The following is a 23900-nucleotide window of genomic DNA, read 5'->3' on the forward strand; positions in this document are numbered from 1 at the left end:
TGACAAACCTGTGACAATTTTCTAATTCTTTAAGATGACTGAAAGCAGAATACACTACGGGGCTGAACCTTCCAGAAAAGAACAAAGACACAATGTGTAGGACAAAAATGCAAATTTTAAAACTTCTGCTGCAGCACCAAGGTCATATACCAGGGGGGCAAAAATTCACCTTGGCCTTTGCCTTCTCAACCCCTATCCATATACCAAATATCATTACAATCCGTACAGATGTTCTAAAGTTATGCTGACCACAAATATCCGGAAAACACACATGCATACACATTCAAAAAACAAAAACTCAATTTTCTATGGAGGTAATTAGAAAGTGAATGACAAAAGATCCAACATATAAAGGCATGAGAAGCTTGCTCCTGTTCTGATCTCCTTGTAAATGTTGAAGGCCCCTGACAAATTGATAACATCTGAGCAATCAATTTTCTCTGCACCATTTCCATATCTCTGATTTATGACATTCTACATAAAGGCTATTCAAATCATCATTGTAACATTCACTGACACCCATGGTTGTCATACACTATCACATACATGGCAACGGCAACTATTCTACATGTATCGAACTGGATGTGTACATGTAAAGCTCCTCGGCTTAACAAAAATGTTTATACTTTTAGAATTTATCCTATATATTTTTGTGAAGTTTCTGCTGGAAAGGTAGGAGTCTAAGAAGTGAAAATATGAGTTCATCCATCTGTGCAATTGACAAGAAACAGGATAAAATTTTCTCAGTACCTTAACACCATCCATCTTGGGTTTCTTTTGACAGAATACAATATAGCATGGATTTTGGAAATCAATATCCAATGGAGACAGCTACAAGAGTGTAATATGTAGCCTAAAGTAGAGGTCATATGAAGTGGGAAAAGCATTAGAATTGATGTGGGAAGTGGCAGCTCTGTAATAACCCACAGCTGGTGAAAGGGTCATATTCTCAGTTGTCATGACTTACTAAAAGATCATGAAGATTATACATGTAGCTGAGTTAGATGTCACTTTGCAGAGATTCTACCTGAGGAAACAACGAAATGTCCTCAAGCAGGATTTCAGGCATTGCAACTTTTTAAAAGTATAACTAGCGTTTCCCTAAATCTGATTCATTTTTTGGTAAGAGTAAATTGACAACGATCTTGCAAAAAAATGAACCATCATTTCTTTCTCTTACATGCCAATATTACCGATCACCTTTGTCGCTGATTCTATACAATTTTGTTACATTTCTTCTCCAGTCCTGTTGATACAAAAATATTGCAGGATCACCCATGGCGTTGAGACTGGCTGCATTTTTTTGGCACCACAACTGTTTTCCACGAGTAGAATACTAGTACTCCTCATAATTAGCCTGATTTAATCGTGCTTCTCAGGCCCGTCCTACATTGCCGCGGGGAGGAGTCTACAAGCTCCGGATAGCGGAGTTTGCGTTACACAGACTGTCCTCATAATCATCTTGCGACTAATTACCTTTATCATTAGATGTTATTCCTTTCTTGGGAAGAAGAAGGGAGTTCTAGAGATATAAACTTATCTAAGAACAAAAGAATCCCAACAAACGGGCATTCAGTTCCACACGGCCACTTTGCAGAAAATCAGCCATTCCTCCAGCAAGCGAACACTGTAGATCAAATCCTCCCATGACGAGGTCAATCCATTTCATTCTGGGGTGGAAAGTTTTTGATGACATCTTCTTTGAACGCAGGATTATCAAAGGTTTTCAGACAGTGTTCTGAATACGTTAGCCTGTCAAGTTTGCATTTCTGCCGGTATTACTGATGTTACAAAGTAGGATTTAAATCAGTCTGAACATCCTGTTCTTAAAAATCCTGGATACTTGTTACCCTGCGGACTTAGGTAAAGTAGTGTCAAATGTTTAATGTTATACTTTTAAATGATATCAGAAAATAAAAAATACCTTTTGTATTCTAAACTTTCACAATCACTATCCATAATTAACATGATCTTGCAGAATGCTAAATTAAGGTTATGCACTGTGCAGACTAACATGATCACAGAAAATTTTTCCACAAGATACTACACTGTAAGTGTGACATGTCAAATCATTAAGTACATAACATTACCCATATACATGTAAATGCACAACTTCAAATGTATATATCATCAGGTAACGTTTGGATTACAGTAACAGCCTGCACTTTTCTGGCTCATTTATACATTTTCCACAAATGTAAAGTTTATGGCATTGCTAGCAGTAGATTGAATTGACAACTGAGCATGGGTATTTCTGTAATGGCCAAGAGGCTATGGTCGATATGAGCGTGACATTATACAGACATGGCAGCAGTTGTTCTATACTTCATGAAGGACATTCAAGGACTTCTACACTAGTTTATTGAATTTTACACCCATTTACCATTGATCAGCCATGAAATTTTAAAGTAGTGTGTTCGTGAAAGCGTAATTTTGCTGGGTGTATCTTTGCCATTGAGCTACATCATTGAGCAAGTCTAATGGTTTCATAATCTGTGATGGACTGTGTCAAATTTGCAGTTGGGAGAAGGGAGATGAGAAACGACTCCTTAAATATGTGTAAGTGGAGGATTCTTGCTTAGGAAACCTTGGCAACCAGACTATAACCCAAACCTTATTGCAACATCCCTGTATGGAGACTACATGCATATCAAGTGTCTTGAAGCACAATCAAAAAAGAAAACAGATTGATAGATGCTGTAAGATCTTCTCATCTACATCAAAGACTGATTGATGCCCACTTTCTCACAACTGTGGATACATTTGTTTTAAATTATGCCATCTACAGTTGTTGTATGTCTACATAGAACACTATAACAATCACATATTAGTCAGTAACGCTACTTCACCTTTATCTGAGGGGCAACCTATATACGTTGCTTTCAAAAACGGGTGTTTAGGTATATCAAGTCAACAGACAATAGCTTTAAACTACAATAGTTTGAACATATTACAACATGAAACCACCGTTCGTCGACTTGACATCCCCTATTACCGTGTGGGTAAACACAACGAATATAGGTTACCCTGCGGATAAAGGTGAACTAGTGTTAACAGTCAGACTGAGAGAGTCAGCCTTCAATATTGTCACCAGTATCCATTGAAAGCTTTTTCATTTCTTTTAAAATCAGATGATTGAGTAAAAAGTTGGTTACCTGCTGATAGAAAAATGGTAGAAAAAGTAGAAAAATTTCCTTGAAAAATACAGAAAAGTCTTTGATCTCAAATGTCTCCATATGTTCTGGTAAGAAATTCCAGTCAGGCACCATAAACAGCTACTGTTGACATGTTTTACAGTCAACGACCATTAAAGATTTGCAGTCACGCACATGACTGCAGTAAGTATTTTACCGCTTGCATTTTCATGGACCAGAACTATGCATAGCCTGGTATCCAGCCATATTATAGCTTCCGAGTATCTTCTGTCTTCTTTTATAGTTAAGCCTGGTATTCAGCCATATTATTACTATCTTTAATATGGTAGCCTTAAGATGCCTTGCAGAATTGTGAGTTTTGATATCATCACACTGAGTAAAATGATTCCTTACCAAGCAAGAAACAAAAAAATTGACCTCTTGAATTAAGATTCTGAATTGAACATTAAAGAATCACACTCAATGTTATCATGGCCCTTATGCTAGACAAACATTTCATGTAATTTAAAAACACCATTATCATTGTGATAGATAGCATCACTGATATTTCTTAAAGGCTGAGAGAATTAAGTATTAAAAGGTTAATACCAAAGGTCCATTACACACTGAAGTCATTCTTCTAGAACCGTCAATTATAAATTAATCCCCTTTCCAAGAACTCAGGAGAAGTAATGAGCATTCATTATTACTATAGAACATAGCTGCATGGCCACAGAACAACATAAATCTTCTTGGACATAATTACAAGCACCTGAGGCAGCCACTTATCTTCATTTCTCTGTCAAAAGTTACAACTTAATCATTTGTCAAATGCACGAAACAACAACTCTGGTCCTGACCTGACCACCTGCGGCTCCTGTCGGCTGATTTTCCCACTCTCTGCGCTCACCTCCTTCTCAGTCCGACCACTGGCAGGAATAAAAGGTGACCAAGTGACATTAATTTAAAGCTTTGTCCAGCATTTCACTTCTTTTCAATAATGCAAATTGCAAACTAGCCTGAGCATTTCGCTACTTTTCAGTACGAAGCTGCAATTATTATTGAAAAAAATAATACAAAAATAACACTGGAGTAGGAGATTTGGACTTACATATCAAATATTCATACCATTTTGTGAGAAATCTTTTCAGGTCCTTGAGAAATGGAATGGGGCCAGCAAGGATCAGTAACCTTAGTGACATAGTATACATGTACATGTATACTCAGAATAAAAAACAAATTAGGAGAAGTAGACAAAGGTACCACTATAGATCTATTAGGCCTTTGTCTGCTGATGGTGGAAAGACATAAGAGGATAAAGAACAACTCATATTTTGTTCCAGCCTAATCATTGGAAAGCTCCTTGCTTTGGCAATGACAATGACAACGGCACAATGCAATCGGCAGTAATGTGGTCTAATTGGTTTGAGGAAGTTTTGGTCCCACTAGGAATATATTTGAATACTAAAATGATGTTATAGTCGAAGGGCCAAGCATCGAATATTCGGTTCTACTTCCGGGGTTTTATAAAACGGCTCAGATCATATAGAACGCGTTGTTCTCTGAAGACACGGCGCACGTCGGGGCACAGCTTGAGGCCGTTGCATGGATGTAAACAACTGTCTGTGGTGCAACAAAGAGACCTTAGACTTGTATAATGTTTATACTTTTTCATATCTACAGGATTTTTTCCAGCACAACTATGTACACATTTTGCGCGTTACAAAATGACATCTGGCACTATGGCTTTTGAAACTTTAGCAATTTTTGTCCAGTCTACTTGTCCTTATCTGTTTTACAATTCACCTAGATCCGATTATCTAATGCCACAGTGTGATAGTCCATTTCATTGCCTTTACAATGATACCAAAGTTTCCTGGTTAATTTCAGGAGCAACGAGTTTACACCAGAAAACCTGCGACAACACGTTGGGCAACCTCGTTCCACGGTAGAACGTACGGGGCGCAGCGTCTTCAACAGAGTGAACATTTTTATATGCCAGTACTATGCTAGTAACCAATAGCGTCGACAATAAATTATACATCAAATGAAAGCTAAGGTTTCCGTGAACCAACACAGAAATTTCAAGAGGGATAGAGAACTCGTCATGATTGTAACGCCGTTACAAAGTTCTACAGCTACACGATGAGATACTACGCTCCGCGGTAGAACGCACGAGGAGCCGCGTACTTTATAACGGAGTGAAAATCTTCTATTTGGGTGCTGGGCTATCAACCAATCAAGTCGACAAAATGCTATACATCAAATGAAAGGAAAGGTTTCTAGAAATCATTACACACATTTTCAAGAATATTCATGAACTCTACGTGCTTACAACACCGTGACAAATTTGACCGTCTAGTTCCGTGATTGTATGCAGAGCGACCGCGTTCCGAGTTAGAACACGCTAGGTGCCGCGTCTGTATAACGAGGTGACAATTTTCAGCGTTGTACCATTGTGCAACAAACCATTTAAAGAGACATATAGATATATATCAAGTGAAAGCTAAGTTTTTGGAGAATCATCATATCAACTTTAAGACGGATGGAGAATTTTAGGAGCTTACGATCCCGTGACAAAGATTACCATAAGTCCCGTGCTTTCTACTTGGCCGACACGTTCCAATTGTGTTCGGAACGCGCGCAGCGCGGCGTCTTGATTTCAACATAGTGGCCATTTTCTATTTGGGTGCTGCGCTATCAACCACTCCAGTCGACAATAAGCTATATATCAAATGAAAGGTAATGTCTCTGAAAATCAGCAAACCGATTTTCAAGAACTTTCATCAACGTTTTATGCTTGCTAAAAGCCAACAAACTTCCCGTAAAGTGTGCGATGTTCATGGAACGATTTTTCAAAGTGTAACTCAACAAATACCAATGATTTGACCATGATGAGACGCGCTGAATCCTGCGCTTTCAGCATGCCAAATCTCATGGATTTGTAGTCAACCAACTTTATATGCTATGAGTACTTATTTAATAAGTAAAGGCTAGTTTCACAGGAGAGGCGCGTGGCGTCGTTTTCGCTGTTTTGTAAAATAAGCGTGTTCTAGAGCATTGGCCCTTCGACTATATGTCCCCCTCTACACTATTTTTTAAGTCTTCTGACAAAAAATTGACAGAATTGACTTACTAAGGCCTAAATACGTAGTCCTACGTAAAGAAGGCCATTAATTGGATAAACATAGACTTGTATTTCTCAAGCGTAACGAGCCGTCTGATTAACCCCCATCATTATGCTCCATTATCGGGTACAGGGAGCCCTCACTGATTGCCAAAAAACCAATAACCTCAAAATACTGCCATTATACTTCGGCCTTTCTTAAATCACAAACATTGCCTGAGGTTATACAAGGTACATGTGTATGTCCTTCCAGAAGTAGATTACAAAATTCAATACCTATTTTTGTCTTTTAGTCTAAAGGATTTTAGTCTTTTTCCGTGTAATGTTATCCATCAATTATTCCAAGCTTCCTAGACAAAAAAAAAACTATCAAGTAGCCTGTGCTACACAGTATTTTACTGTAAAGGGCTGAGAGCTATGGCTCCACCAGTACAAGTACTCATTACATGCATACAGGGAATCATACAAACTTTGAAGAAGTCTTCATAGATAAACCACACATTGAGTGATATTTCTTAATGAAGAAATTTGTTCGAATGAAATAAAACTTAGATCTATTGCTTTCTGACCATTAGGAACAAAGGCCATCAGAAGCACATATCTCACCTGAATCTGAAGCGACTCCCTCGGAGAAAGCCCAGACGAGCCAGGCCTGACCGCTGGAGTGTCACGTCACTAGACTTCTCGAAACTGAAAATTCCAAATAAAACCTAATCAGTGCCCTGTCATTGCAAGTTGTCTAAAGCCTTGTTCAACAAGAAGAAAAGGCATGTATCTAAAATCTTCTTCAAGTAATTGCTCAAAATAAACCTGAAGCAGTAAATAGTAATTGGTCTTGCCTGAAGAATGCCTGATTTTCCACGGCACATTTCCAGAGGTGTTTTACAGCTGCTGGAGTGGTACAACGGAAGTCATAGATCTGCTTCTTCTGAAAAAAAATACACACAATGTAATGTTATCTGTTTCTTGTCTTTGAATTGAATATAATGCATGAAATAGGCTTCAAATATGCTCAATTAAAGGTGTGTATGATTTTTTTGGCAATTGTATGGAATCTTCATGAAATCTTGCGTTAAGATGTGTTGTTCTTAGCTTTGCTATTCTGTTGCTCTCGTACGTACAACATGGTGACATCTGCTTGGAGCTATTTTGATGAAATCTTATCTTTTATAAAATCTTATAAATTTGCAGTATACAAACAAACAAACATTGCTATCATCCCTGTAGAATAGTAAGAAGCTAACAATGTAATGTACACCACTTTCAGCTGTCCTGTTCCATCTGACTAAAAATGGATTTATCCCACATCATCATTGTGACAAAAAATTGCGATTGAATTCTATCAGGAAAGCAAACAGACTAAATGCTATAAACAGTATAATTGCAGTATTTTTTTAACAGGCAAAATCAATCTACATGTACGTCAAACCAATCAGTTTACCGGAGTGACGTCACAATGTCTTGTGATGCCCATCTACACCATTTCAATGCTGTTCTATTATTAGATTAATAGCTCCTGACATGCACATGTATCTGATTTTCCCTAACCCTTCAACATACATGTATCTGACCTTCCCATTCCACAAGAAGGAGGATGACCCACCTCATTAGCAACAATGTAGATATGGAATGACTTGCTGTCATAGGTGAACTTCTGAACATCTCTCCTAAAAAAAAAAACATTTAGTACACTAAGTAACGCTAGATCACCTTTATCCACGGGGTAACCTATATCCGTTGTTTCTTCAACCAGGGTATCTAGGGATGTTAAGTCGACAGACGGTGCAATATGTTTAAAGATACAATATTTTTATGCAGTTTGAAACCACCGTCCATTGACTTGATTTTCCTAAAATACCGTTTTTGATAACAACGGATAAAGGTTATCCAGCGGATAAAGGTGAACTTGCGTTACATACAGTACATGCATATTTTGCCACATACATATATTCCAATAAACCCACTCCCATACATCGAATGCTGTAAAAAAAACTCTGTCACAGGTCAAGCATGAAAGTGCTCTCTCTTGGCCATGGAATCCATATTTATACATAAGGTACACATGTATGTGCAATAGAAAATATGCATAACCTACATTTGTACCTATATGTACAATTTCATACGTAAACAACTTTGATAACTGTTTACAGGCTTTTCATTGACGTCATAGTAATTATAATTTGAATCCCTCAGTGACCATGTTGGTGGACAATTGGATCAATTAAGCTGTAGCATCTTTGTGTGTTTTACAGACATATGCTGTAAATCAACATGGTGCACATGACATCAAATGAAAAGCCTGTATTGTGGCATTAGGCAGCTAAATTGGAGAGATCTGCATGCCTTGCTTGCCTGCAGTTTCTATGATTTTCACCAGATGTCACTGATGATAATCAAAATTTGATATTATGGGTTAGAATAGAAGCCTTGGTATCATTGTCTACAGTATGTTTCTAATACTAACCACTTAAAGAAGTGTGTCTTCTTGTTGCCTTGAAAAATGACCACTCCTTGATGTGTGAACCCCAGATACATTTGGCTTCCAAGAACATCCTGTATATGCAGCAATATATTGTACAAGTTAAGTAATATAGATATACATCATCATCATCATATATATAGATATACACAGGGGTGCCTATGTATTCATATGATCCTTACAGAAAACATACAATCCTTACGACAAACATACAATCCTTACGACAAACATATGATCCACTACTAAGAATCGCACAATCCTTATGGAATTCATACAACATAAGGATCATAATGAATACTTAGGCACCCCTGACACAAGAGTGTATATGTCAATACCAACAAAAAGCTTTTGCAATGGGAGAATTCCTTTCATTTTCCAGCTTTTCCACTTAATTTGCTCAATTAGCACAATTAGTTCATTATATTTGTACTAGCACAAAGTTTAACATTGTACCTTCAGAATATACCTGAATTATCATTGCAAACTGTTTCTTTTAGAAGGTCCTCAAGATGTAAACAATATCTATTTCTGGAGACAGTCATCTTTACTAGCCTAAGAATGCCCACACCTTTACTGGATGGGGATCCAGTCCATATGTCTCCAGTTCCTTCACTTTCCTGAGAAAGTTCAGCTCTGCTTCTGCTGGTGCTTGGCCCCTGGGCACATTTTAGATAAAGAATGCATAAGGATATAATCATAAGTAGAACAATATCTGAATTACATGTTATGGGAGTCTGTAACTGTACCAGTATGTAATACTCAGAAACTATTATTACAAAAGTAACACAACTATTTCCTGACATAAGTTGGCCTTATTTTACAGTTCTGGGCAAGGAAGCGTTGTTAGATCTATCTGCATTGCAGTTACGTGTATCTGTGTGTCTGATATGCCAGTAAGTCTTAGGCAATGTGACATGATTAGCAAATCAGCACCAAGGACAGATCCATAACATACATATCTAACATGTAACAGGTTCCATTCATCTCTTGTAAACAAGGCAAGAAACATTTCTGTACACTTTTCGCATTATATGCAACATGTATACCATTCATTAAATTCAAAATCCAACTTTTGATGTACAATAAAGGTCTTCATTCATTTAAGCAACTTGGTAGACGGACCAGAATATATGTCACTGACTTGCGATGTTTCGTCCAAAAAATGCCATCAGATTATCAAAAAAGGTGTCAGACACATGACCTACCTGGTATGCTCTCTGTGGAGCTCTGTCACCTTCTGCTCCAGTTTGGCTGACTGCTTGGCAAACAACTTGAACTCTGACACGTAGCCATGTGGGTGATCATCCTGATCATAGTCTCCAAGCTCAGCTGAGGAAACAGGAACAGTTAATCATGCAGAGATCATTTGTACAACAATAGGAGATGTTTGATTTTTTTTTACCTCACCAAAACGATATCGGATTGATTTGGCTGTGATTGAATATAGCCATCAGTCTCAATACTCTAAGGCCACATGACCGTGGAAGTCTTGTGATTACTCAGCGTAAGTGCAAACTCTGCATATATAATCATATCATCTGAACCGGTACCCCATTAAGATCAACTTTTAGACTGCATGTCTGCTCACCTTGGATGATGTAGGCCCCTAGGTGGGCAGCATCCTCTGTGCTACATAGAAGCCTGCCATGTAGGAGGTCTCTTTTCAACTGCAAAAACAACTCGTATCTGAAAAAAAGACAACGATCATCTAGACACATCAATGTGAATAAATTTTACTTGAAGGCCAGCACCTAGCCAAACATATTCTACGATACATACACATGTTGTATAGTTTGTTCCAACCTGCACAGGATGTCAAATTGTTACAAAATCCAAAGGATGGTACAAAATGTAGTGCTTTGTGTTATGTGTCAGCAGCTCCTCCTTGTAGGTCGTGTAAGTACTGCAGTCTAAAGCATAAACAAAGTCAGGTTGCCTTTGTAAGAAAAATACACAGCTATTAAAGAAGACCTGAAACTTGTCTCAATAATGAAATAAGTATCACAACATTTTATCACAGCACCAAAATTAAAGCAGCTATTAGTTTACAATAACAAAAGACTTCATATGTTTGAAAAGCATGTAAGTTCATATCTTCCTGCCAACTAGTAATTTATCTAACTGTATTCCAAATACCATTAGGACCCATCACCACATTTAGAGTGATATATGCTACACTTTGTCCAGTAGGTTATGCCCGGCTGATGGAGCCAATTTTCTACACTCGAATGAGTAAAAGGGACAACCACCCTTACACACATTTTTCTCTGACAGAATCCTTTCTGGTTTAAAGCATGTTAATATCGGAATCGCCACAGTTGAGAAAGATAAAAGACATGGGGAGACCGGGAGACCGTTTTTTTGTGTTGTTGTTTTTTGTTTCAAAGGTCACGAAATTGATTTTCTTTACAGGTTCAGGAAATGAATTCTTGGGAAAGGTCATCCATTTTTCACTTCTTGAAAGCAGTCTTTTATTTCTTGCAGAGTACATTAATATTGCTGGGTACAAGGTACATAAGATTCCCTCAAGGTTTAAGTCTGGGAACGAGTGCATAGGGAAAAAACAGGGTAAATCTACTGAATGGGTAATTTGTTGAGTCTACAGGAGAATCTCTTAGGTTTACATGTAATTTCTTCCATAGCACAGGAGCTATTCACTACCCCAAAATAATGACCATAGTTTGTCCAGAACACAGGATTCAAAGTCAGAAGTTCTGCTACAGTACCAAGAAACACTACCAGGGGCCAAAAATCTAAGCATTTCTTCTGTAGAACAAGGCCATTAAGGCACAAAAGTTCATAACAATTCATCCACAGCCCCTTGAGTTATGCTGTTCAACCACATACATACAAACACCTTAGAAAATATAACCTTGGGTAATGATATAAGATCCTAAGATGAAGAATTACATTCTGATCTGCTCATTTGGAGTCAACAGCAAACCCATCAATCACTGTCTTTTCACTACGCACTCATTCCCTTTGTGGAAACCTTACATTGCCAGCAGCAAACCACAATTTACACACTTGGAAAGATAAACCAACAGATCCAAGGACCTTATCAGATTTCATGGTTTCACCAGAGAAGTTTACAGCATCATCAAGTGCCTGTTCAACCCTGAAATAGGAACTACTCTTCTGAACTTGTAAATAAAGACTAGCAGCTGGCACATTTCATGCAGCACTAACTTTATCATCAACCTCTGAAATGCCATCAGTAATGGCAAAGACAGAATTAGCAAAGGAGTAAAGGTTGTTTGAAGAAAAGTCTGTTTTTTCATGAGCTGGGAGTTAATGATGCAGGCGCTGTGTCAGTCTGCTGTTGATTTTTTAATATTAAAATTTATTATAATTGTATTCAGAAATGCACACACACATGTATGAATGCATGCACACACACACGCATGAATGCATACACACACACACATAGATGCGCACACACAGTCTCGTATGCACATACACATACACATAAACATACACAAACACATAGACACAAGCACAAAAACACAAATACCCACGGACAGTTTTCAAATTGCAATATTAAAAAAAATACTGCAGTTTGAAACCACAGTCAGTCAACTCGATATCCCAAGATACCCTGCTGTTCTTAAAAACAACAGACATAGGTTACCCCGCGAATAAAGGTGATCTAGCGTTACCTCACAAGGGAACATAAAGGTATATTATGTAGTTCAGCAGACTATCCCACAGCCAGCAGAGATGTCAGGTGATTGAAGGTTTATGGGCCTGTCAAGTTGGCCTTCACAAATTGAGGCACAAGCCAAATGAGGCAAAGGAAAGGGCACAGCCATTACTGTCAACTTGGTGAGAAAGTATTTGACACAGAGGTTACCAAACTGCCATTTGACATGATGTGCTCAGGCTATTCAAGATAGAAGACGAAATGAGAGTCTTGAGTTATTTTTTCTGTGACTAGGAGACTAGGAGTAAGTGAGGAGACTAGAAGAGAGACTATTTATTTGTTTCATGCAGTGGAACAGGGAGGTATAACAGTAAAGGACAACATAGTCTGTAGGTCAGTATATAAATCCTAATGTCTCCTGCCATTCCAAGGAACAATCAATTGCTTTCAAGTGCCTTTGACAGTAACATGTAACTAAACATAGTTTTTTGGCAGTACATCTATGAATTTAAAATTCTCAGTCCTTTGTGGGGACATACTTGATCATACTCACTGGCACAGCATGAGAAATGTGAGGGCATAACAAAAAAAAGCCTTCATGTGTTGGGATATGTCTGAATCATAGTTTGCATACAAATTGTGACTTTCCTACACAAAAATGGGAACAAATCTTAGAACAATAATCATGGCTTTTGTGTTAGATTGGCTGAGGCATAATCCTGTCAGTAAATATCTACTTTACAAACCTCCTTAACAAACATTGATTCCTTGATTTATATGCAAACTAATAAGTCGTAAAGAGGATCAGAATTCAATGGCAAATGTCTGGGAGCATTAATATCCCTACTTGTTACTAAGCTAAGACAACTTTGTACAACAATGTACTTTGACCAATGCTGACAGTAGTAATGCTAGTTCACCTTTATCTGCAGGGTGACCTTTATCCGTTGTTTGTTTTTAAACATGGTATTTTAGGGATGTCCAGTTGTCAGACTGTGGTTTCAAATTGTAATATTTTCAAATCATGCTGTTTGAAACAGTCGCTCGTCGACCTGATCCCTAAATACTACAGTACCCTGTCGTTTAGACCAACGGATATAGGTTACCCCATGGATAAAGCTGAACTAGCGCTATATACATGTAGGTTGAATGACAATTTCAGTCAAGATTGCATACCTGGTTATCTCTTCATGTAGTCTGGATGGCTCTGGTGGGTAGAACTTCACACGGAAGCAGAGCAGGAAAGGAGGGTTTGCTGTTGGGAAAATGGGAGAATGCAACATTGCTGAGACTTGTAATGCTGCACATAGCATACACTATAGCAGCAACATAACATGTATTCTTACAATTGAAGAAGGATAAATATAGTTACAGCACAAACATGAAAAATCAGGGAACTTCCATTTTGATTTCTACATGTACATTATCATTTTTTCTCTAACAATCAAATATGATCTTGTGTTCTTGTGTTGATGGCCTGTATCAGTCAGTTGAAGATGAAGGTAAAGGTGGGCTCTTTTGGGGTATATGCCCAACTCAGAGAAAATCTGGGGTATTCTGTCATGATATGTCCAAAAATGAATAATGGAAGCATCAAACTTACATGAATGAAATACATGTAAGATCAGTTTCCTACGGGAAGAATTATTATCTATGATATCATTTCTGTATAATTATATTCAAAGGTAATGATAATCTCAAAAGGTTATTCTTTCAGATTTTACTGATTATATTTCAAGGAATGACATGCTAGATCTAGAGTAGAAGTATGTATCAAATCAGGAATCATGAATAATACAAAAAGCACATGTGTTCTTCTTCCCCATGTAATGGAAAAAGGTCACAATTTTGTGACACACGAAATACATGTAGAGGGGGATTCAAGAGTAAAATGATGTTTAAAGTGTACACAATGTTGATGGAGACATAAAAACACTGACTTACATTTCATCTGCTTGCATACATTCTTGACTGGATCCAGCCAATGCTGAAAATTGGACAGAAACAGTAAGGAGTAGTCATGAAATAAGTTCTATGTCATTGTAATGTGTATATTCATTGCCCGAGTTACTGAAAGTGCCAACTGTCTGAAATTACCACATATTCATTTCCTGCATTAACGTTATATGGCATAGTACCCTTTGTTTCTCTGCATCAACAAACCGCAGCCCAAAGTAGTCCTTTTCCAGCAGGTTGAGGCTGCTGCACACATGGTCAATCAGGTACTGGCCTTTGGCATCTTTCTGTGGAAAAATATGACAGGAACATTTATTTTATGATCAGCAGATGTCATTTTTCTATAAATGACTGGATGCAGGAAATGCAATAAATAAGGCCACGTTGATTTGAATACATGGATGATATCCTTTGTGTACCCCCAAATTGCTGTGAGCACACTATATAGAAAATTCTGTCAAAAAATTGCCTTCATTATGAAATCTAAGTGGTTAGGAAGGTTGACCAAATGACTAAACACACAGAGTATGGAGGACCAACTGATAGATTGAATTTCTTTATTTTTGCTCTTTCACTTCTTTGCCCTTGGAATTGACTCTGGCAGGCTATGACATTAGTATCCATTTTCCAACATTTCCTTTTTAATCTATGGTACATATTTTATCATTTTACAACTGCTTTGTACAATTTACAATATGGCTGAAAACTTTATTTTCTGGAAATAGCTGAAAATTCATGCGCACGTGGATGTTGTCAACATATTTATCAAATCAACATGGCATAAGTTTTATCAAAACCTCATACTACTGAGTCTAGTAGTAGGAGATTTGCAATTGGTTCTTGTCATTACTGTCCTCTTGGTCTACCAGAAATAGAATGGTAAATGGCCATTGATAGTCATTGCAAATGTGATTATCATAAGACACAAATATTCGCTTTTTCTGAGAATTTGATTATATGTGGTCACTTTATAGGTATAACAAAGGTGCCTATATTCACCGATTTAAGTTTGCACAAGTAATACTCGTTCACCTTTATTTGCAGGTTGTTCAGGGATATCAAACTGCATTATTTTGGAAAAACAGGCTATATGTCCGTCTACTTGCTATGCGGATAACTTAGCAAGTAGGTGAACTAGCATTACAGCCAGCTTAATATCTATGAAATTTTCGTCAAACTGAAACCAATAAATTTTTCATGTAAGCTAGCTGTAGGAATGATTGAGTCATTTTAGTTGAATATAAATTAGTAGACTAGGCTTACTAGAAATAAAGATTGGATTATTGGCTTTGAAGGCTCATGCATACCTGTTAGTTACATGCAAACCAAATTTGTATTATAATAGCCATTGATTACAGTTTCAGGTTGCTCAACTTGCAAACATGCTAGCTGATCTATCTTGTTGGGCACTGCCTCACGGACTTAACGACTAAATGAAAAATCTAAGGTCAAATTCTTTCCAGCATGCATCGGATATAAAACAGATGGTAGGAAAGCCACATTGAACTTGACCATTTGTACGAACCAAAGCCTGGAGGCACAGTTTTGGCAACATGCCATACAATATAGTGTTGTCATACAGTTACTCATTGGGTACTACCATGAAAAATAGCCAACAAGGTATTGACATTAAACATTAACCTGGCATAAAATCAATCAATAAAGTTCATAGTAATACATATTAATAAACCTTTATTCCATTGAAAATTAAGCAGCTTTAAAACCAGACAGTTTACAAAGAGAGCCCTACAACATCGGTGTCAATCCCAGCTGTGAAATGGAGACAGACAACAGGTGGTTGTGACAGATGAATACTTTGATGAGACTGTTTAATCTTCAGCACTAAGACATCAATGATGAAACACAGACCTCCTCCATTGGGTTGGATATTACCCTACTGGTAGTGAAAGCTGGTGTTTTAAGAGTGTGCACAAAAAAAGGTTTGAAACAGACTGTTGCAAGTTAGTCATTCTATCTAATCACTTGTGCAATAAAAGTACTTAGACTACCAGTTCAGTCACACTTGCACTTCTTGAGTGCATTTGAATTTTACACCGACAGCAGTGAATGTGCTCATTACAAGTCATGTAGATGTGTGGGTGTAGATGTATTGATTTTTCAGCACCATGATTGCTAGACCTAAATGGGTGCACCTGTGCATTCAATAGTACAATCTAGGTCAAGACCTGATGAGAATGACATGCACTGACGGTATAACTCATACTACCCAGCAAACATTGAACTAACTGTGCATTGTACAAACCGCTAAAGACAAGCAGTCAGTTGCATTGGTACTTTCACAAAATCAGGTTATGTCTACCTAAGACGGCCTGTAAGAAAATATGATGATCGCGTCTTACTCCAGACTATCACTTGAAATTAGACGTTATATATCAATATGTGGAGACAATTTTTTTTATACGACAGTACCAGTACTTGTACAAATCTTTTGATGTCATACGATTATGATTATCATTAAGAATCATATTTGTACAGTTTTCGGCTGGAAATATTCAACATACCAGACCTTCACAAAGCTTGTTTGAAAAGATCTATTTTGCCCTGTGAATCAAAACAACGTCTGACCAGTAAACCAAATAACTAATAACTTGGTGCAGTGACTCACCCATGTAGTGATAGCAGTTTATGATAAAATTCCAGAAGCGTTCATATATGGCTCATCAGAGATTTCAGAGGCATACCGTTTCTGATCCGAGATTTTATGCAGTGTGACTGATTGCAGAACATACACGTAACCCTTTTACGTATGACAATGTTATGAACTGCTTCTGCACATTGATGTGACAGTATTCATACAGGAAGGAACATAATTCTACATTTCATAACGACTGTGTGCATAAGCGTGAAGGTTACAAAATCATTTCTATGGGAGGTACCCGACAAAATACCTGATGGCCCATTCCCAGTTCTTATCATTATTGTCACAGCCAGTGGCAGTAATACTCCTTACCTCCATGAAAAGTGGAGGTGTTGTTTTTGTTATTTTTGTGTGTTTTTTTGTGTGCGTATGTCTGACTATTTCTGGTCAGCATAATATAAGAACCTGGACAAATTGTATTTTGTGTGTGGGTAGGTGCTGGGAGGGTGAAAGTCAAGCTCAATTTTAGATCACCTGTTGTGTGAACTTGATACATTGTACAAGTGGTCTTGATTTTTGAAGTCAAGCTAATAAAATACAGTTAAAATAATTCTTTTTAAATTAATTCTAATTTCCATGGATCAAAAATATACTTTGATCCATAGTATCTGTATAGTATGTCCTTTGATAAAGTTGCCAACTCAAACTAATTTTATCCTCGGACAAATCCACCTATAGTGGGCCAAATACAATATTCCGTGCTTAAATACGGTACATGAACAGCATTACTTTTAATTTCATTTCATTTATTTATAAACCAGGTATTACCTTTTATATACCAACAAATTTCTGAACTAAAGTTCCATGATCTGATACCCTCACCAAACAATGTAAATATGCAATGTAGAATATACATTTTGTAACATGGTGTATTCCATATCAACTGAGGTACCAGCTCGACCGGGGGTGGGATTGTCCGACAGCGAAGGCTGAGGGCTCGGACCAAGGGTGATGTGGAATACACTATACTGTATTTTATCTTTGTCATACCAGTTCGAGAAAACACATCTTTTGAAGAGAACAGCTCCAGAAGTTGAAACCATCCACAGTTTCTCGAGTTACGCAGTCTACACACACACACACACACTTATAAAGTAGCCTGGAGTCCAGCCTTGTTCACTTAACGGGAAGCGACCTTCATTAGCGGACTTAAGCTGGACTCAAGGCTAGATACAAACTGCAAAGTGATACAAATCAAAAAGATCAACCTGACCTTCTTGGTAAGGGTTGATTCACACTTGAGCATACACTGTTACTGTTACATGGCTCAAACATTACCTATACGCAGTTCATCAGTCCTAAGTCGGTCAAGTGTGCTGCAGGTACATTATACACATGTATGTTTGTGCTTTATAAGCAGTAATATGCTGGTCTTGCGGCAAGAGCTCTACTAGTAAGTGGCATATACATGTACATAGCGTATTTAATTGTATATAGGGAATGCCAATATTGCATATTGTACTTATCAGTAACGTATTACAAATACAGAGATAGCTTACAGATAGCACACTTGATGAATAACCACAATACACTTGAGATTTGTTATAAATATGATAAACTGATGCACACTTCAGGTGGCCCATCATAACAAAAGGTTCATGTTGCATAGGATGCAGTCCCTAGGTGTGCATTACACATACATTTGTACATGTATGTCATTTCATTTGAAAAATTTGGAAATTTTGACCGTAAGGTTACATATTGCCTCATGATACAGACTTAATATATGCAGAAAGTGTGAACCCTCTCTATGATATACTCATCAGACCAAGAAGGTCTCCTTGATCAGACCAAAATGCACCATTTGGCTTGTCAATATTCTTTATCAAATATTAAATGTTATTTCTGACCTATACCCGCTACATGTGTACCTACTGCCAGAACAGCCATAAATATGGGCCACCGATTGTAGACAGCTCATTTATCAAGAGCCGACCTGCTAACCTCATGGGCTCCCCGCCGCCTTGTATTGATCATTCTATCAATTCAATCCCAGATTTCTCCCCCTTAATGCCTGTGACACCACAATTTTCCATGTTTCAATCCATCACCTGGGTCACCTGACCTGCCCATTACAGGAGCGATCACCCATTGGGTGGGAGTATAGATGTAATCAGCATGAAGCTTTCATACAAATTGTACATGAGTCGCTGGTAATGAGAGACAGACATTTTGAAGGGTGTGATTTGGAGATATACTTGCTACAGAGAGTGAATAGAGTAGATGAGGAATGTGAATGCAGTAATCTTACAGTGTTTCAATTACAAGCATTAAACCATGTCGTGTGCTAAAATCCACTCTCATAATTCCACCAGGTGGGTAACACCGCAAAACATGCAGGAAAATACATGAATGTAAAGTGATTTACGGAAATCTAAAATGTACTACTGTAGCATCAATAATCCTGAGGTAGATACACTTCAGATAGTACTAATAGGTATTCAAAACAATCTTGTGAAGGCTTCTACAACAACTTTTTATGTGGCTGTATTATGGCACCTGGCCGTGAAATTATGAGAGTTGATGTTATGAGTTATGTTGAGGGCCTGAACCACAAACGAAGAATGCCAACATTCTGACTAGAAAGCATGAAACATTGTTGATATGTAAATGAGAATGGAGAAATCTCAAATGGGGATCAATTTGATAAATGAGAATTTTTCATCATGAAATAAAACAATATTAATGTATACCATTTGCTTCTTGTATCAGCTTGATTTTAGATTCATTTGGGAGTAGATGTACTTCCAGGAGGTAGATGTTTGACTTAACACCAACACATGACTGCAAGTGACAAAAGACTGCCTACTAGTAAGGTGACTGTAATTTCCACATCTGCTACCCTCTTTCTGCTATCAACTACTCCAAATATTGCAGCAGGACCTCAGGAATTTGACCTTGGAAAGCCTCAAGAAATCAGAGGGTCATGAGAAAACCATCTAAATGTTTGCATGTCCTCAGGTTGTGTATCTTTCCTCTTACACATTAACACAGTCAAGTGGCTTCTATTTCATCCTTCTGAAGTACGCACACTGTCTGAGTTACAAACTTAACGGGGGTGCCGTAACTGCGTAATGAACCTGAAATCACAGTGCTCCATTGCTACAAGAACTATTTACCATTTTTAGCACATTCCCTGACCACAAATGATAACTAATCTGATAGGTCCCAATTATGACTCATTGTAAACTTTGCTACATGCTACTGCAGTATCACTTAGATTAGAACGAAGAATAGGTGGGGGAATGCTAATATTGTGACTTGCCTATCAATTCAACTCCCAGATGACTGAAGTAGAACATTAGCAACAGTCTTGAAATCTGACTATGAACCTGAATTCTGTCTCTGGAGGTTTCTGATAGGGGCTTCTTATTTCCTTTCATTCAAAAGCCTTTACACCTTTACAAATGAAATATTGAAACTGAATACTTGGTATGAGTCACTCAGCCAGTCAGCTTAAAACCAGATTTTCGATACTTCTAATTTCTCCCTTGTCTGTTACTTGATATGTCTTAATGCAATGTACCTGCATGAGTGCCTCAAGAAGTGAAAGTGAGGTCTTAATAATGCATGAAAGATTTGTTTATGATCATACCTTGAAATAGAAGAATGTTGTATGTTGCATGTTGAAGTAAAGAAATTGCACTAAAAAATATGTAAATCAGTGTTGATGATAATGACATTATTCACATGCCATTTTAACATAGCTGCTGGGCTTCCTAGCTTAGGGAATCCCTGACAAACTGTGAAACCTATTGATTGTCTGGAACTTGTCAGACTGTCACAATATTGGGAGAAGAATTTGTGTATCCTATAATGATCATGCATCAACCAATTCACAAGTCCTTCAAAGCATCAGATATTGTATAATTTTTGTATAATGCAGCTTACTGATTTATCAATCCTCATTTCAGCCACAGATTTGCATATAAAAAGTGTCTCTACAAGGACATCACAGTCCTGTAAAAAATGACACAGATATATATCTGCCATTGATGTCACATTGAATGTCAGATCAAAAGACTGGTACTACATGTAAGTACATGTAGGCTGCCCTTTGGCAAAGTTTGTCCTCTCTATGACAGAAGGTCAGGAGGGAGTTCTACCAATTGTTCCTGGAGGATCTAGCTTGCCTGAGTTGGTTTACATAATCAAAGTGATACACTCTAACTAAGGTTTAAGCAAATCTGGAAAATGGTATGAAGTAAGGTATGGAAAATCAATGCTAGATATTCAGGTTTTATATAAATGTGTTCTCTGGTAGACACAAACTTAATAAAACCCTTGTGACTGTTGTGATGATCTGATTGACTGCTGTAGGTAATAAGAGACTATCATTCTGAGAGATAGGTTATATACATGTATAATAACTGAAGTCATAATTCCACTAACAATGTCGAGGAGATTTCTTCCCTGAATTAAAATGCCAGTGCCGAACTATATATCACATGACTATGCTAAATGTACACTCAACAAAAGAGTAACGTTAATATGTTATTTTTGAGTCTGCTGCAGCTGTGATTTACTCGGGCTTCCTCCTGTGAAGACAAGTGCATTCATCATTGTTTCCTATAATTATCACTCCTGGGGTTGACAAAGAGCCAACTGGGAGACAATTCTACTGATGAGAGTAATGTTGCTGCAGGTGTCAGCAATATTTTGATAAAGCAGACACCCAAACACAATAAGGAATACTAAAAATGATATTTTAGTTTGCTAAGTGAAGTACCATGATTGCACTACATTAGCTACATCACATCTGCCATTTCTACCAAAGCATCTTCCTTCAGTTGTCAGGACACTGGACTTCAACCCAAGCACCCTGCACCCACTGGATGGATGTCATGGCTCTTGAGCTGAGCAGGATCAACATCTCACTACCAGCGAGTAGCAGTAAGCAGAGGCCGGTGGTAAACCCTTATACATCTGTTTAGCTAAATGCACCACGTGCAAGAGGATTCTACAGTAATTATATAAGTGAGTGAGTGATATGAGCTCTTTCAAGTTTTCAAACTTTTAAATGGGTGGATCCTGGCACTGTTACGCATAACTGTAAATTCACTCATTATGGGGAAAGGTTCTTGGAACATTATTATTCCATTTTATTCCTGGGGCGTCTGGCAAAACCTGTCTGTGAACACCAACACAACCCGACGCCCTGTTGTGACTTTTAGTCAATCTGCTGTTCGATTTTGCAATACTACTATTAAACACTAAGGCTTATTAATGAATTCTGAATAAGGAATAACATGTTAAAGGGAACAATTATGCTTTGGCAATAATCTACCAAGAGCATAAAATTGAATTAGAGCGGGCCAGTAACGATTACAATAGCTCATTAAGCCTCACAGAATAATGCACACAGACCGTCCTTTATCAACGGTCAATTTCAACGGGAATTCTGTCCCAACCGAAGCAATTCAGATTTAGAATATTTTTATGCAAACTGTTAAACAGGTATTAGATAGACCCTAAAGTTATCCAGAGTGGCACATACTGCTTCAAAAAAATAAAAATAAAAGTTGTAAACCAAAAATTTAAGCACCATGGGCTGAAACAAAAGTACATCATAACAAAGACAAAACTAAAAAAAAATACATGTCGAGGAGGCATAATGATCCAAATTAAGTGCAAACATATGACCAGTTAGACACGTTCCTATCCTGCATCCATCTCACCATCCGTTAATCTTCATATCATAAATAATCTTATCTTGTGTCCAATAGCCCAGCCCCATTTGTCATCCACAAATTTACCTGTAATACCATCTTATAAATGTATGCAGATTATGAGATCACAGCAAATGTAGGGCACAGAAACCGCCCACCACATGTACAAAGCACCTGTACAGTAATATGTCTGGGTTTGCGGGCATTTTAAGAACAGGCAGAACAAAGATTGTGTAACTTAGATGGAGTTCCTTTCTCTCGATAACCTTGGATATCACAAACGTTGCCACTCAGACGTATCATGACATAGGCATTGCTGTCCACACAACGGATTATTCAAAGAGATTAACGTTAAATCCTATACACACAAACATTGAACAAAACATTACCCATTAAGCGGCCAATCGTGCCCATATGTTTCGCGATGGGTGATCCTTTGTGTGTGGCTCCGTACCCCCCTCCCCCGTGAAATCACAACAAAGGCAAATGTCAAGCTGAAGCTCAAGTACACTCCCCACCTGTATATCACACTGGACCTCCGTGTCGTCCAACAGTCGCACCGTGCACTGGTAACGCACGTCCGACCGACTCCGAGGCAGGACAGAAACCCGACTGCCGAACCGAAACATCTCTGGTCCTGGAGCCTGTCTCCTTCTCCTCAACCCCGCCCGCGGCACTCAAACCCGGAAGCTAACGGTCCGCACGGAACCCCCGCGTGGATTCTGCGCGCCAACCGAAGATTACCGAATGTACACGAAGCTAAAACCTACAGTGGGTCTACCAATTGAAGTCTAGTTCATCAACTAACACACGATGTGTTCAAACATGGCGATGATGGCTGTGTGTGTGGCTCGGTGTGTATTCAATAATCGATGCAAATAAGCTTGCGATGATCCCACTTCCGCCTTCTGAGTAATGACGAGATGACTACTGCACTTCATGCAAAAACAGATAGGGGCCGCCGTTGTACAGTGAGAAGCCGTTTGTCCGCATATTCCGTGCAATTATTCGGGTGGTGCAACAAAGCGTTATCCAGATGCACCGCACCTTCACGGAATTTGGGGATTCCATGCAATTCATAGAAGTGTCCGGTAATCCATTGTGCAATTAACTGACTTCTACTGTATATGAGACTTGAGACTTGGAAAAAAATACATGGCACGAGAATTGATGTCTGCTTTTGAGAAAGATAAATACCACCTGGCCATTAGTCTATATGGCAGGCTGTTCTTC

The 23900-nt window shown here is 38.1% G+C and overlaps 1 protein-coding gene across 1 annotated transcript in view; it reads right to left on the reverse strand.

Moving 5' to 3' along the window:
• The window catches only part of LOC118408711 (FERM domain-containing protein 5-like), a gene marked incomplete at its 3' end in the record, with an annotated part of 36378 nt that extends 12816 nt beyond the window's left edge, over positions 1-23562 (reverse strand). Inside the window, exons 1-12 of the mRNA XM_035809567.1 lie at positions 23186-23562; positions 14522-14626; positions 14328-14370; positions 13560-13638; positions 10329-10426; positions 9946-10069; positions 9309-9396; positions 8726-8814; positions 7865-7928; positions 7101-7189; positions 6868-6951; positions 3995-4063 (exon numbers count right to left, since the gene is read on the reverse strand). Of these exons, the coding sequence (XP_035665460.1) occupies positions 3995-4063; positions 6868-6951; positions 7101-7189; positions 7865-7928; positions 8726-8814; positions 9309-9396; positions 9946-10069; positions 10329-10426; positions 13560-13638; positions 14328-14370; positions 14522-14626; positions 23186-23296 (1043 nt within the window). The remainder of the gene's footprint in view (positions 1-3994; positions 4064-6867; positions 6952-7100; positions 7190-7864; positions 7929-8725; positions 8815-9308; positions 9397-9945; positions 10070-10328; positions 10427-13559; positions 13639-14327; positions 14371-14521; positions 14627-23185) is intronic.
• Between the last annotated feature and the right edge of the window lie 338 nt (positions 23563-23900).

This window comes from Branchiostoma floridae, chromosome 2, assembly GCF_000003815.2.
Source record: "Branchiostoma floridae strain S238N-H82 chromosome 2, Bfl_VNyyK, whole genome shotgun sequence".
Classification (NCBI taxonomy): domain Eukaryota; kingdom Metazoa; phylum Chordata; class Leptocardii; order Amphioxiformes; family Branchiostomatidae; genus Branchiostoma; species Branchiostoma floridae.